The sequence below is a fragment of the Xiphophorus hellerii genome, chromosome 10 (genome assembly GCF_003331165.1).
Source record: "Xiphophorus hellerii strain 12219 chromosome 10, Xiphophorus_hellerii-4.1, whole genome shotgun sequence".
In the NCBI taxonomy this organism is placed as follows: domain Eukaryota; kingdom Metazoa; phylum Chordata; class Actinopteri; order Cyprinodontiformes; family Poeciliidae; genus Xiphophorus; species Xiphophorus hellerii.
In genome coordinates this window covers 20,874,489-20,885,817 of record NC_045681.1, presented here as the reverse complement: position 1 = coordinate 20,885,817, position 11,329 = coordinate 20,874,489, and the positions used below count along the sequence as shown (strand labels likewise).

The following is an 11,329-nucleotide window of genomic DNA, read 5'->3' as shown; positions in this document are numbered from 1 at the left end:
GACCATTCACGGAGCAGATCTATCTGCAGAGAAATCAGCGCCGCAAACACGAGTGATCGCATCCCTCACCTGCTGGTGGGGCGGCTGAGGATTCCCATCCGGGCGTGTGGACGGACGCACACCGGCTGTAGGCGTTGATGGACCGCTTAAGCGGAAACGCAGGGAAATGTGTGTTGATGCGACTTATTTCTTAAAATGAATCAGGAAGCTTAAAGCTGCACAAAGTAATTCTTATAGCTTTTACTTACAACTCTGGAAAAAATGAAGAGACCACTGCACTGAGTCCCATTGAAAACCTCCTGGTTATTCCACCAAATATTGATTTCTGAACTCTTCTTGAGTTAAAACATTGGTATTGTTGTTTCTAAATGAATATCAACTTTTTTTGTCTTTGCATTATTTATGTTCTGAAAGCGCTGCATATATTTTTGTTATTTTGACCATTTCTCATTTTCTGCAAGTAAACACAAAATATTTGCTTGGAATTTCGGAGACATATTGTCAGTAGTTCATGGAATAAAAGAACAATGTTCATTTTACTCAAACATTTACCTATAACAAGTAAAATCAGAGAAACTGGTCATTTTAGTGGTTTCTTAATTTTTTTCCAGAGTTGTGTTTATTAACATTATCAGTATGTTGTAACAGTATGATATAGGATAGATAATCTGTGAAAATATTGATCTCCTCTGCCTTCTCTCAACGCTCTCAGTACTAACTGCAGACATACACCAACTCAATCAGAAACAACCAATCAGAGCCAGGAGGAGGGTCTTAGTTCTGCCAACAACGCTTCACCACAACATAAACTGCCACGAATGCTAATGCTAGTTAGCATAGCCTCTTTTGACAGCGGATAAACGGCTTATCTGTAACAGTAAGCTGTTTCTCCACCATTAGCACATCTAGTATTGAGTTTATAATGTTGATTGACAGCTCTAAGCCCCTCTTCTTGGCTGTGATTGGTTGTTTTTGACCGGGAGCGGTGTATTTCTTCAGACAGCAATAGCAGCCCAGGGAGGAGGTGGAGGAGCTCAATCTTTTCACAGATGATCTGTCTCATGTTAGATGTTGTACTGTAAAAGAATGGTGACAGTTGAAACAAATATGGAAAAAAAAACATATTTTTGTAAAAGTTACACACCGCAGCTTTCTTTTTCCTTTCTTTCTAACCCAGGCGTGCCTGGGTTATGCAAGTTCTCCGGGTCCTGAAGCAGCAGTTTTTAAGGTCGATACGATGCGCGGGGGGGTTGACATGTAAAATGCTACATGGGCATGAATACTTACCAAGGCACTGTAGCTGCTTTGTTGAAGCAAATCACCATGAATGCAGACCTCAACCAACAATAGAAGAGTCACAATGCCAGCGCGGTGACATCACCTCGTTCCCCACAAAAGGAAACGTCCAGACGATAAAACCGCCACGTCTCTCGGTGATTCTTTGATTTCCTCCCTCCGTATTCCTCTCCTGCGTCCTCACAGCGCTGACACTGTGAAATCCATTATCACTCAGTACCTGGACATTTTTTTGAACAGCAGGCTAATAGTGAATGGCTTCTAGGAAAAGACAGACTTTTAGGGAAATGATGATAAAAAAAAAAGAGACATATTTGACGTTATGCAACAGTTTCCGCTCAGGCTGTTTCCACTGACTTCCAACAGCAACTTGAAAAGGTCACCTCTAACAAGGACCAGCAAAGTTAAGATGCTTTCACCTACAGTGGGCCGTTGTGTATTGGGGCCGTTGTAGATAAGAGAAGAAAAAATACATTTCTTCCAAGTATTTCTAGATTATTTTTCACATATTTACAAGAAAAATCCTAAATTCCAAAGAAGAAATTTGTTGTTTTTTTTTATATAATGTAAAGGCATAAATTTATGACATTAAAATTAAGATATTATCTGAGATTGTAAAGCCGGAAATGTGCATGGCGATTTGACGCTTTGAAATTGGGCCTTTGTCTCTTTAAGAAGCTCCTACTCCTTCTGAGACTCCGCCTTCAGGAAGTCATCTGTTATGTCGTTGTTAGGAGCGTTGGACTTGGAATTAGTCTGTATAATGAGCTCAGCAGACTCTTATTTCCATCAGACTAAATTTTCTTCCTTCAGCTTAGTTACCAAATTTAAATAGGCTTGTTTACTTGAACAAGGTAAACCAGATACAGCCTCGTTGGGTCTTCATTTCAATGAATCAAGGAAAAAATTAGAATATTTTGAATGACTTCACCAACCAACTTTATGTTTTTGTGGAAAATTTTGTCCATTATCTCAAAAGACTATTGTGAAAAAGAAAAGCTTCTGATTGATCGGTGGCAGTCAAGTGAAGTGATAAGATTTTTTTTTTTTTTTAAAAGCAGAATTAATCAAATTATTCATTTTTCCAAGGATTTACTTGTTGCTGAATTTATTTTTTAAACACACATCAATCTCAAAGCCCAAAAAACAAAACATTTTTGTTATGTTTTTAAACCTAAGAGAATGTTCTAGGAAATAAAGGGTCATATAAGTTTGTAAAGGTTGTAAACATCTGTAACGTGTGTGACCCTTGACCCTCCACACCCTTTGTCCAACCCTGCATTAAGACATCGTCATTCTGCTTTAATCAGTAGAGCAACACGGTCTGGAAAATACCCTAAAGAAGATCCTCTGTTAGTCACTTTTCTGTTAGATTCTACATTGATTTTAAACACAGCTTACATTTTTACCAGGAGACGAACCAGACTGTCTACACATCACCTTCTTATCCAGACGGAGATTTTGGTGGGAAAATTTTTAAGACCATAGAGGAAAAAAATCTGGGTGACAAACCAGGAAGTAGGAGCCTACTTTAGATCACTGTATGCACAAAAAAAATACAAGAACAACGTGAACAAAGGTAACAACACAATAATATTATATAACGCAGATTAATCAAACTACTATTTTGACCTAAAAGCCTCTTTCCGGTGGAGGGTTACCAAGGCAACAGCAGGGCGTTATGAACTCGACACACAGGGAACGACGAACGGCCGCGAAAGGCGAACGTTTTCCGCGACGGCAACAAAAGTGGAACATTTTTCAACTTTCAACTAAAAAAAAAAAAAATATTACGTTTTTTTTTTAAAAACATGCATAAAGTGGCACTGTCTGACATGGGCGATATTGGCAGTTGACCGGGGTAGCATCAGAAAGGGGCGTCCCAACCTAAGAAGTAGAAAATCCCAGCTTTCTGATACAAAAATGATCAGAATATAGCTTGGATTTTAATTTGTTGGAGTGCGACAGAGAAAGGAGCTTGCCTGGGGCGCCATTCTTGCAAGAACCACAACTGTATCCATATTTATAATTCAGGCTTACGAAGTTAGAAATTGTGATTAATCACAGCGCAAGAGTGTGATTAATCTAATTACATTTTTTAATCGATTGACAGCACTTGGTTAGTCACAATACAATGTTTTTACATAATTGTGAAGGCCGACTTGAGATATTGTGAGGGAAAAAAAGGCAAGGACTCAACATTATGTTGCTCTGTCAAATGAAATTCCATAGAATGTGTGTTTGGGATTGTAATGTGACAAAATATGAAATTCCACCCTATTGAATACATTTACAAGGCACTGTCATTACTTACCAAATGCCTCTGAGCACTCATAGCAAATATCTCACACATAATGAGGCAAACAAACATGAAACTTTACAGTCCAAGCGCAGAACCCAGGAACAAAAGGCACCTATATGAAGAAAGGTCACCAAGTTTTCTGAGCACACATACCTCACACGGACGGACAGTGGACACGTGTCCTGAGGTCAGATGAGTCCAGCGTTCAGTCAGCAGGAAAAGAAGTCGAATCTCAGGTTGACAAAAAACGACAGTGCTGTAGACGCCGATGTGACGTGGCCTTGTTCGAACGTCTTAAACCTCTAGCTTAGCGGTAAACACAACAAGAAGAGAAGAACTGTGAACAACACACCGTGACTGGACCGATGATGAGGTCGAGCTTCTTCTCAGCGTCACGTCGCATTCTAAAACTGATGAACAGCAAGAGGAGCGTGTAATCCGCCGCCGTTGTTCTTAAGCGTGATATATATGAGGCGTTTGGGTTTATGGGTCGGGGTCGGGTTAGAGGTCGGCCTAATGCAGCAGCGGTTTCACAAAAAGAGCCGTTTTTGCTGTCCGTATGAATACATGCAAAGGGCGAAATTTTAACAGAAAAACGATTTGGGGTTCTCTAAAATTGTGTTTCCATTTGGAGGTGGGACACAAACTGTTAAAAACTTTCCGACTTTGGTATGGTAAAAAAAAAAAATAGTAATTGACTTAAGAGTCAGTTCTGAACATTGTGTGCTCTTAGTATTAGTCTACATTAGTAATGTCATTATAGGTTGGTTTAATTGGCCAACCTATAAAGTTTTGATGAGGCAGTTTGTCTTGTCTGATATTTTGTCCCAACCAAAGTTTATTGGTGTTTTATTAAAAATAAATCTATACATCCAATTCTACAGAAACTTGCCTAACTATGCTTACTGTGTTTCATGTTGTACAGCTTGTGTAAGTGTACAGCCAGGCTAATGTTAGCGGTTGATGATTTAGCTCATTAAATATTTTCGATACAGTTCAAGTTGACCTTGGGTCGACTAAAGTTGAAGTAAAACTTATTCTCCTGCTTCACACAGAGAACACATTCACTTTGAACAGGAGAAATATTAAAGACTGGTGTTTCAGCTGCTTTCTGCTCAGCTCTACACAGAACTCTCCTGGGAGATTGGAGATATGTGTATACATATATATGTCATATGACATAAGCAAAGAATCTGAAGGATTTAACTCACATGACACAAGAAATTTGAGCTGCTTTTGAAGAAGACCAATAAAATAGCGATACCTGGAATCAGATCAGAACATCTCTACTTATTAGATGTCAGTAAATCTGATGAAAAGCCCTTCCTGTTCCCACTGGATTAGTTTGATAATTTTATTCATATAAATTGTTGTATACGTCATAAACTGCTTTTTATACATTTCTACTCAACACGTTCATGCCCCTGGTAAAAAGCCAGGAGTGTGTAAGACAGAAAATGAGACGAAAACATTCAAACACCTTTTCTATGTATAATTTGAGATTCATCGTGAACAACTCAACTGAAAAGGATGATTTAAGGGTCTGAGGGAGTCCACGCTTACGCATACAACTTATTGAAATTTTTTGTTTTTATTTTTCCAACTGATCAACTTGTTTTTTTGTTGTTTTTTTTATGTTCATGTCCATTGAAATGGTTTATTAAACATGTTGTAGAGTCATCGTTGACCCAGTGTGTGAGCACCAGTTTAGCTTTGGGTGAAATTGTCAGACAAAGTCGTCCCAGCTGCTAAGTTTTCAAAAAAAAAAATTTCTTACTTTTAAAGTGAGAAAAAAAAAACTTTCAAAGTTTTTTTAAAAGTGTAAAAACTGTTTCCGCTATATTTCTTCCTCCTCTCCTCTGGATTTCCTGTTTTTCTCAGTTGCTTTGTCCGTTTCCCGCCGCGTTACGGTTCCCCCTCGCCCCACTTTCATTTCCTCCCAGCCCTTGGACGTGGTTGTGATGGAACTAATGGCTTGATAATGTCTGAAACCGCGTCGGCTATCACCCCATTTCAGCACGTCCATTAGACTCTCATCTCTAATAAGCAGATTTTCATTTTCTGCTGCTCTGTCCGACGTCTTTCTGCCTCCCTGAGCGGTTCGCGAGTGAAAGTACAGATTTCCTCTCTTGCACAGAGACGGCGGACCACATTACGTCTCACGCTGCGAAGTCGGCCTAAGACACACATTCTCTGTGGAAACTGGGTCATGACTCAGAAAAACAGCAGACTCCCACAGGTAGCTGGGTCATGGGACACAGGAGGGTCAGTGTGGTTTAGTTTCCATACCAAAACCGGCAGAGAAACGGACGACCTGAGCTGGATGTGGCGATGAATCAAACAGCTGAAACGTAGTCACGTTTATCAGAGTCATTTATTAATATCCTATTAGTCTCATCGATCAAAAATCTATCTGAAGGGTAATTATTTTACTTAATGAGTCATTCAAAAAATAAATCAATAAATCATTTCACTCATGGAAGTTACAGTACATCAGGTTTATTCACCCATGTGAGATGGTTCCATGTTGGTCCCAAAAAGACGGACTACGACTTTAGAATTTTCAGCTGTTTGACTATTGAATACGTTCACAAAAATATAATATTAAAACACCCACATTTCTTACAGGACTTTGAGTTTTATATAAGACAAAAAGTTTGTAAAACATGTACTCATTACAAAGACATGCTAAATGTTTGGGGCTCCCCCCCCACAAAACCTGCTGCCCTGGGCTACCGCCCAGGGCTGCCCTTCCTGAAGTCTGGCCCCAGGAGGCAGCGTCTGTTTTCATCTGGATGTTCGCGGTTCCTCTGCTTGTAGTTCAGAACCGAGACCTAAACAATAGCAATGCAGTCTTGCCGGGTAAAGCGGGTTCCTCTCTCTACCGTAGAAACAAGGTGAAAAAAACCAAACTAAACTGAGCTAGCTGGAACTTTAAAGGTTAGATAGTGAACAAAACAAGTAGAAACAACTTCAGAATCAAATTTGGAGACCCCAAAAATAAGACATAGTTACGCTATATTGTTTGAGAAGAATGGATTTGACTATTTATTCTTATTCAAAAGTCCATTTATTTCAGGAGCTTTATCACCAAGCGAAACACATTATATAGATAGATACCTGGTGTTTTCTAGACTTTATTTATGTTACTTATGATAATTTTTCTGTTACAGCTAATGAAAACATAACATTTAAAATTAGAATATCACACTAAAGACCACTAAACAAAAAAATTTTTACAATACAGAAATGTTGGTTTGACACTTCATACCAGTTTAAAGGTTGTTTTTCTTTTCCAAAAGGTACTTTTAAATTGACAAATGAGCCTCATCAGGAAGAATATTCACATTTATTAAATATGACTATTAGAAGCAGGGACCAACAAGAATGGATTTATTTTGAGAGTTAAAAGTGGTAGATGAAGAGTAATAATTCTTATGAACACATAATTTTGACAATCTCAGTAGAATTCATCCGTAAAAAAATAATAATAGTAATAATAAAAGACAATTCCTGAAGGTGTGTAAACGGCGCAGCATGTTGACCATCAGAGGGATTTGGGTTGACGTCTCGGGCAGACGCCTTCCCAAGTGTCCGAATCAACAAGTCACACGCCGACCTTTGTCACCAAACAGCCAGATTAGCCATTTCTGACGACGGCTCAGACAGTCAAAACAAAACCCAGATCCTCTCCACCACCAGAGCAGATAAGCCACGAACTCCATCAGAACTGTACTGTAGTCAGTCCGTTCAGGCTGAGAGTTTACCGCGCGGCGCGCTTATCTGAGCAGATAGAGATTCAGAGAACTGGACGTGTGCACCGCTCTCCGGGCCAGGCTGCGCGCTGACTCACTGCTGCCTGGTTTCCAGGCATGCTTTTTTTTTTTCCCTTAAATAAATAAATAAATAAAAATCGGGAGCTCTCAGACGTGTTCGGCCTCGTTTCTGTTCAGAATCGCGGATAATTGGCAGCAGAGGATGCAAATTACTGCGTGTTTCCCACCTCCTGCTGTTATGTGGATATGAACAGCTGAGTGGTTCGAGACGGAATAGAAAACAGACGAGGAAAATGTAGGCTTTAAATTTCCTCTCTGAGCCTTTTAGTCCCATTGCTTTCTGCGCAGCATTTTTTTTCTCTCTTCAATAATGTACCGGCTTATTTCACACTTTAAAGATGTTCAGGGCTGTTTCACCCCTTAGACATTTTACTTAGCATTTTATTGTGTTGTAACGACAAACTTTTGACAGACGCGGTGCATAAGTTTAAAGCAGAAGGAAAATTATTCTTGATTTTGTTCATTTTTTCAAAGGTGAAAATCTGAAAAGTGCAGCGTGCTTTTGAATTCATCCCCCTTGAGTCCATACTTAATAGAAGTGACTTTTTGTCTGCAGTTAGGGCGCGGTCTTCAACAATCTTTGCAAGTTTAAGGCCCTTTTTCTTGAAAAACAAAAGTGATTTTGCTTTTTAAAAAAAACTGGAAAAAAAAAAAATCAGCACTTCTTTTTTCCAAAAGATGTTTCAGGCAAGAAAAATTATTTTTGGCAAAAAATGACAGGCCAGTATTTTGTAAAGGTGACAATAACAGTAATTTGTATATTTGTCACAGATCAGAGCTGTGCGCTCTCTTGATTTTTTTTAATACGCTGCTCTGGTTCCTGGCAGGAATGTGATGCCATACAGTCACCTCCATGTTTCCCTTTAGGTGTAATTCAGGAATAAGTGTCCACACAGGGCTGGGCGAAAAGTAGAATATTTTCAACTTTTGAAACAGAACATTTCCAAAAGTCCACAATTGTCTACTTTAACTCACACACTCAGAAATGTCCCAATTTTTTTCTCAGAATAATCTAAAAATTTCAGTTTTGTTTTGTTTTGTTGGTAGAAATTGACTCCTTTTTTTCTAAATGCAATGCCTCCAATTCTGTTGCAAGAAACTGTAGTTGAATTTGTCAAACCATTAAATTGCACAAAAAAAACAACTTTTTTTAACCTCAGGATTTCATGTTTGAAACTATTTCTAAAGTCAGGGAGTTTAACCTCACAACTGTAAAACCCAGCTTTTGCAGCTACCTGCAAAAGCTAACAGCGAACTGTTATAATCTCATTATTCCTGCAGATATTGGGTCACATTCCATCGACCCGCAGGTGCCAGTGTGTGCTGCCAGCTTACTGGTGCTGCAGGCTGGTTGTTGTTGCTGTTTAACCCGCTTTCCTGCAGCTGTCTCTCTGAAGCATCTCCTGCGTTCAGCTCCGGTGATCAACCGGGGGAATAAACAGCTGAGATGAAATAATCTGCTGGAGAGAGAAGGTAAACAAGCAGATGGATCCACTTATTTTCTTTCTTTTTGCCACGTGCACGCAATAGGTAAAGCACGCGCTCACGAGCAGCGCCACACGTTATAGATAACCGCAGACTCGAGCGCCCTCTGCTGGGCTTTTTGTTTTTCTAAACCTGCTAAAGTCACATTGGATGGATAAATCAGTGTGTTTGGTTTTGGAATACACCGCGGCATTTTGATTACTCTGCATCATTTATATTTATATTTCTTTATCAAATATTCATTTCCGTCTTTCTTTCTTTTAATCAATTTTACAACATAATTCGTTAATCATTTGAGAACATGAATCTGATAAACTAGTGAACTACTGCAGGTTTACGCACAACAGCTGGCCTCTGACCCATCCGTCATTATTATGTCCTGTTTTTTTATTCATTCATTTATTTATTTTGCGCTCCTGTCCCGTCTTCGTTGGAACTGACAGACTGACGCACCAGTGGGAGTTCTGTCCACTCCCCCTCCCCTCCTCTCTCCTGCTTCACACACACAGCAGCGTGTGTCTACTCACTGAGCCGTGACGCTCTCACAGGGGGGCGGGGTCCCCAGCTCGCATAAATACCCTACTCCTGACCGCCGTTGAGACAGAACCGCAAACGGAAACCGCCAGTTTCTTTTCCGTTTTACGCACAATCCAAGCCATCGGGAATAAACCATGATCAAGAAAATGTCTCCATCCGAGAGCGACTTTGACATCCCCGCCAAGAACTGCTACAGGATGGTGATTTTGGGCTCCACCAAAGTTGGGAAAACGGCCATCGTGTCCCGGTTCCTGAACGGCCGGTTCGAGGAGCAGTACACGCCGACCATCGAGGACTTTCACAGGAAACTGTACAACATCAAAGGGGACGTTTACCAACTGGACATACTGGATACGTCAGGGAATCACCCTTTCCCCGCGATGAGGAGACTCTCCATACTGACAGGTACTTTACTCGCCGGTTTTGGTTTTTGCAGCTTTCGTGCGTATTTACGCACGCCTTGCTTTCCCCCGTGCATGGCGTTGCGAGTTCGTGCAAATGCAAAACGCATTTTCAGCAAATGTAGTGCATTAGCAAAAAAAAAAAAAAAAGAAGTTAACCAACTCATTCCCCAACCCCAATTTTCTCTCCAGGTGACGTGTTCATTCTCGTCTTCAGCTTGGACAACCGCGAGTCTTTCCAGGAGGTGCAGCGGCTCAAGAAGCAGATCTACGAGACCAAGTCGTGCCTGAAGAACAAGATCAAGGAGAACATCGACGTGCCTCTGGTGATCTGCGGGAACAAGGGCGACCGGGAGTTCCACCGGCAGGTGCAGCAGGAGGAGATCGAGCAGCTGGTGGCCGGCGACGACAAGTGCGCCTACTTCGAGATCTCGGCCAAGCGCAACGAGAACGTGGACAAGATGTTTCAGACGCTGTTTACCCTGGCGAAGCTACCTCACGAGATGAGCCCCGACCTGCACCGGAAGGTGTCCGTGCAGTACTGCGACATGCTGCACAGGAAGTCGCTCAAGCACAAGAAGATGAAGGACATCGGGGAGGCGTACGGCGTGGTGACTCCGTGCGCGCGGAGGCCGAGCGTCCACAGCGACCTCATGTACATTAAGGAGAAGGCCGTCGGAGGCGGCCACGGCAAGGACAAAGAGAGGTGCGTGATAAGCTAAGGGGGAGAGAGCACGAGGCGCAAACTTGCGCAAACAAACGCACACACAAAAAAAACAATCTTTTAAAAGAAGAAGGAGCCTGGCGCGTGCAGGGCGGCCGGCTGCCGCTCGGACGTAAAGCGGAGCTTTGAAGGCGCCGCCGATGCCGTCGCTGATGCTGCCGCGCGCGCGCGCGCGCTTAAACGCAGCACCGTTTCAAAAGGACACTGACCGGACAACCGAGTCTGCTTCTTCTTTTTTTTTTCAAAAGAAAAAAAAACAACCACTGCCAACAAGACGTATGAGAATGTTAGCTTGTTCTGTCAGTCAGAGCCTAATCTGTGACGTGGCTTCATACCTTGTGAGACTCGCGCGCGCCGATGCGCAAGTTGTTGCTTTGTTGACGTTTCGCCTTTTGGACAGCTGCCAGAGACTCACACGGCTCAGGAGGAGAGAAGGCTGTTTACATTTTACTGTAGGTTTTTATAAAGGCTAAGTACACTTGAATGTTTACTCTATATCTGGATTATTTTTATTGTTGAATGTATTATTTATTGTTGGTGTTCATTTCTTTTTCTTTTTGCAATGAAGTCAAAGAAAATTGAAAAATCCAATAAAAATAAAACTACATAAAATCAAAAATTATTGTTGGTCTTTCTTATTTATTCATGTTTTTTTTTTTTTTTTTTTTTTAGATTCAATTTGCAGACAATGCAACAGCAAGAATGAAGATAACTTATTGAGAATCCTAAACAGAAATGCAACAATTGG

The 11,329-nt window shown here is 41.0% G+C and overlaps 2 protein-coding genes across 2 annotated transcripts in view; both read left to right on the top strand.

Annotated features, from left to right (window-relative positions):
• The window catches only part of pemt (phosphatidylethanolamine N-methyltransferase), an 80,232-nt gene extending 79,889 nt beyond the window's left edge, over positions 1 to 343 (top strand). The window contains exon 7 of the mRNA XM_032573666.1: positions 2 to 343. Coding sequence (XP_032429557.1) covers positions 2 to 56 — 55 coding nt within the window. The 3' untranslated portion in view covers positions 57 to 343. The remainder of the gene's footprint in view (position 1) is intronic.
• An 8,397-nt stretch (positions 344 to 8,740) lies between these two features.
• Positions 8,741 to 11,194, top strand: LOC116726779 (dexamethasone-induced Ras-related protein 1-like). The gene is made up of 2 exons (XM_032573663.1): positions 8,741 to 9,861; positions 10,050 to 11,194. Exons 1-2 carry the CDS (start codon positions 9,591 to 9,593, stop codon positions 10,577 to 10,579), a joined length of 801 nt encoding a protein of 266 aa, XP_032429554.1. The 5' UTR covers positions 8,741 to 9,590; the 3' UTR covers positions 10,580 to 11,194.
• The last annotated feature ends 135 nt before the right edge of the window (positions 11,195 to 11,329 follow it).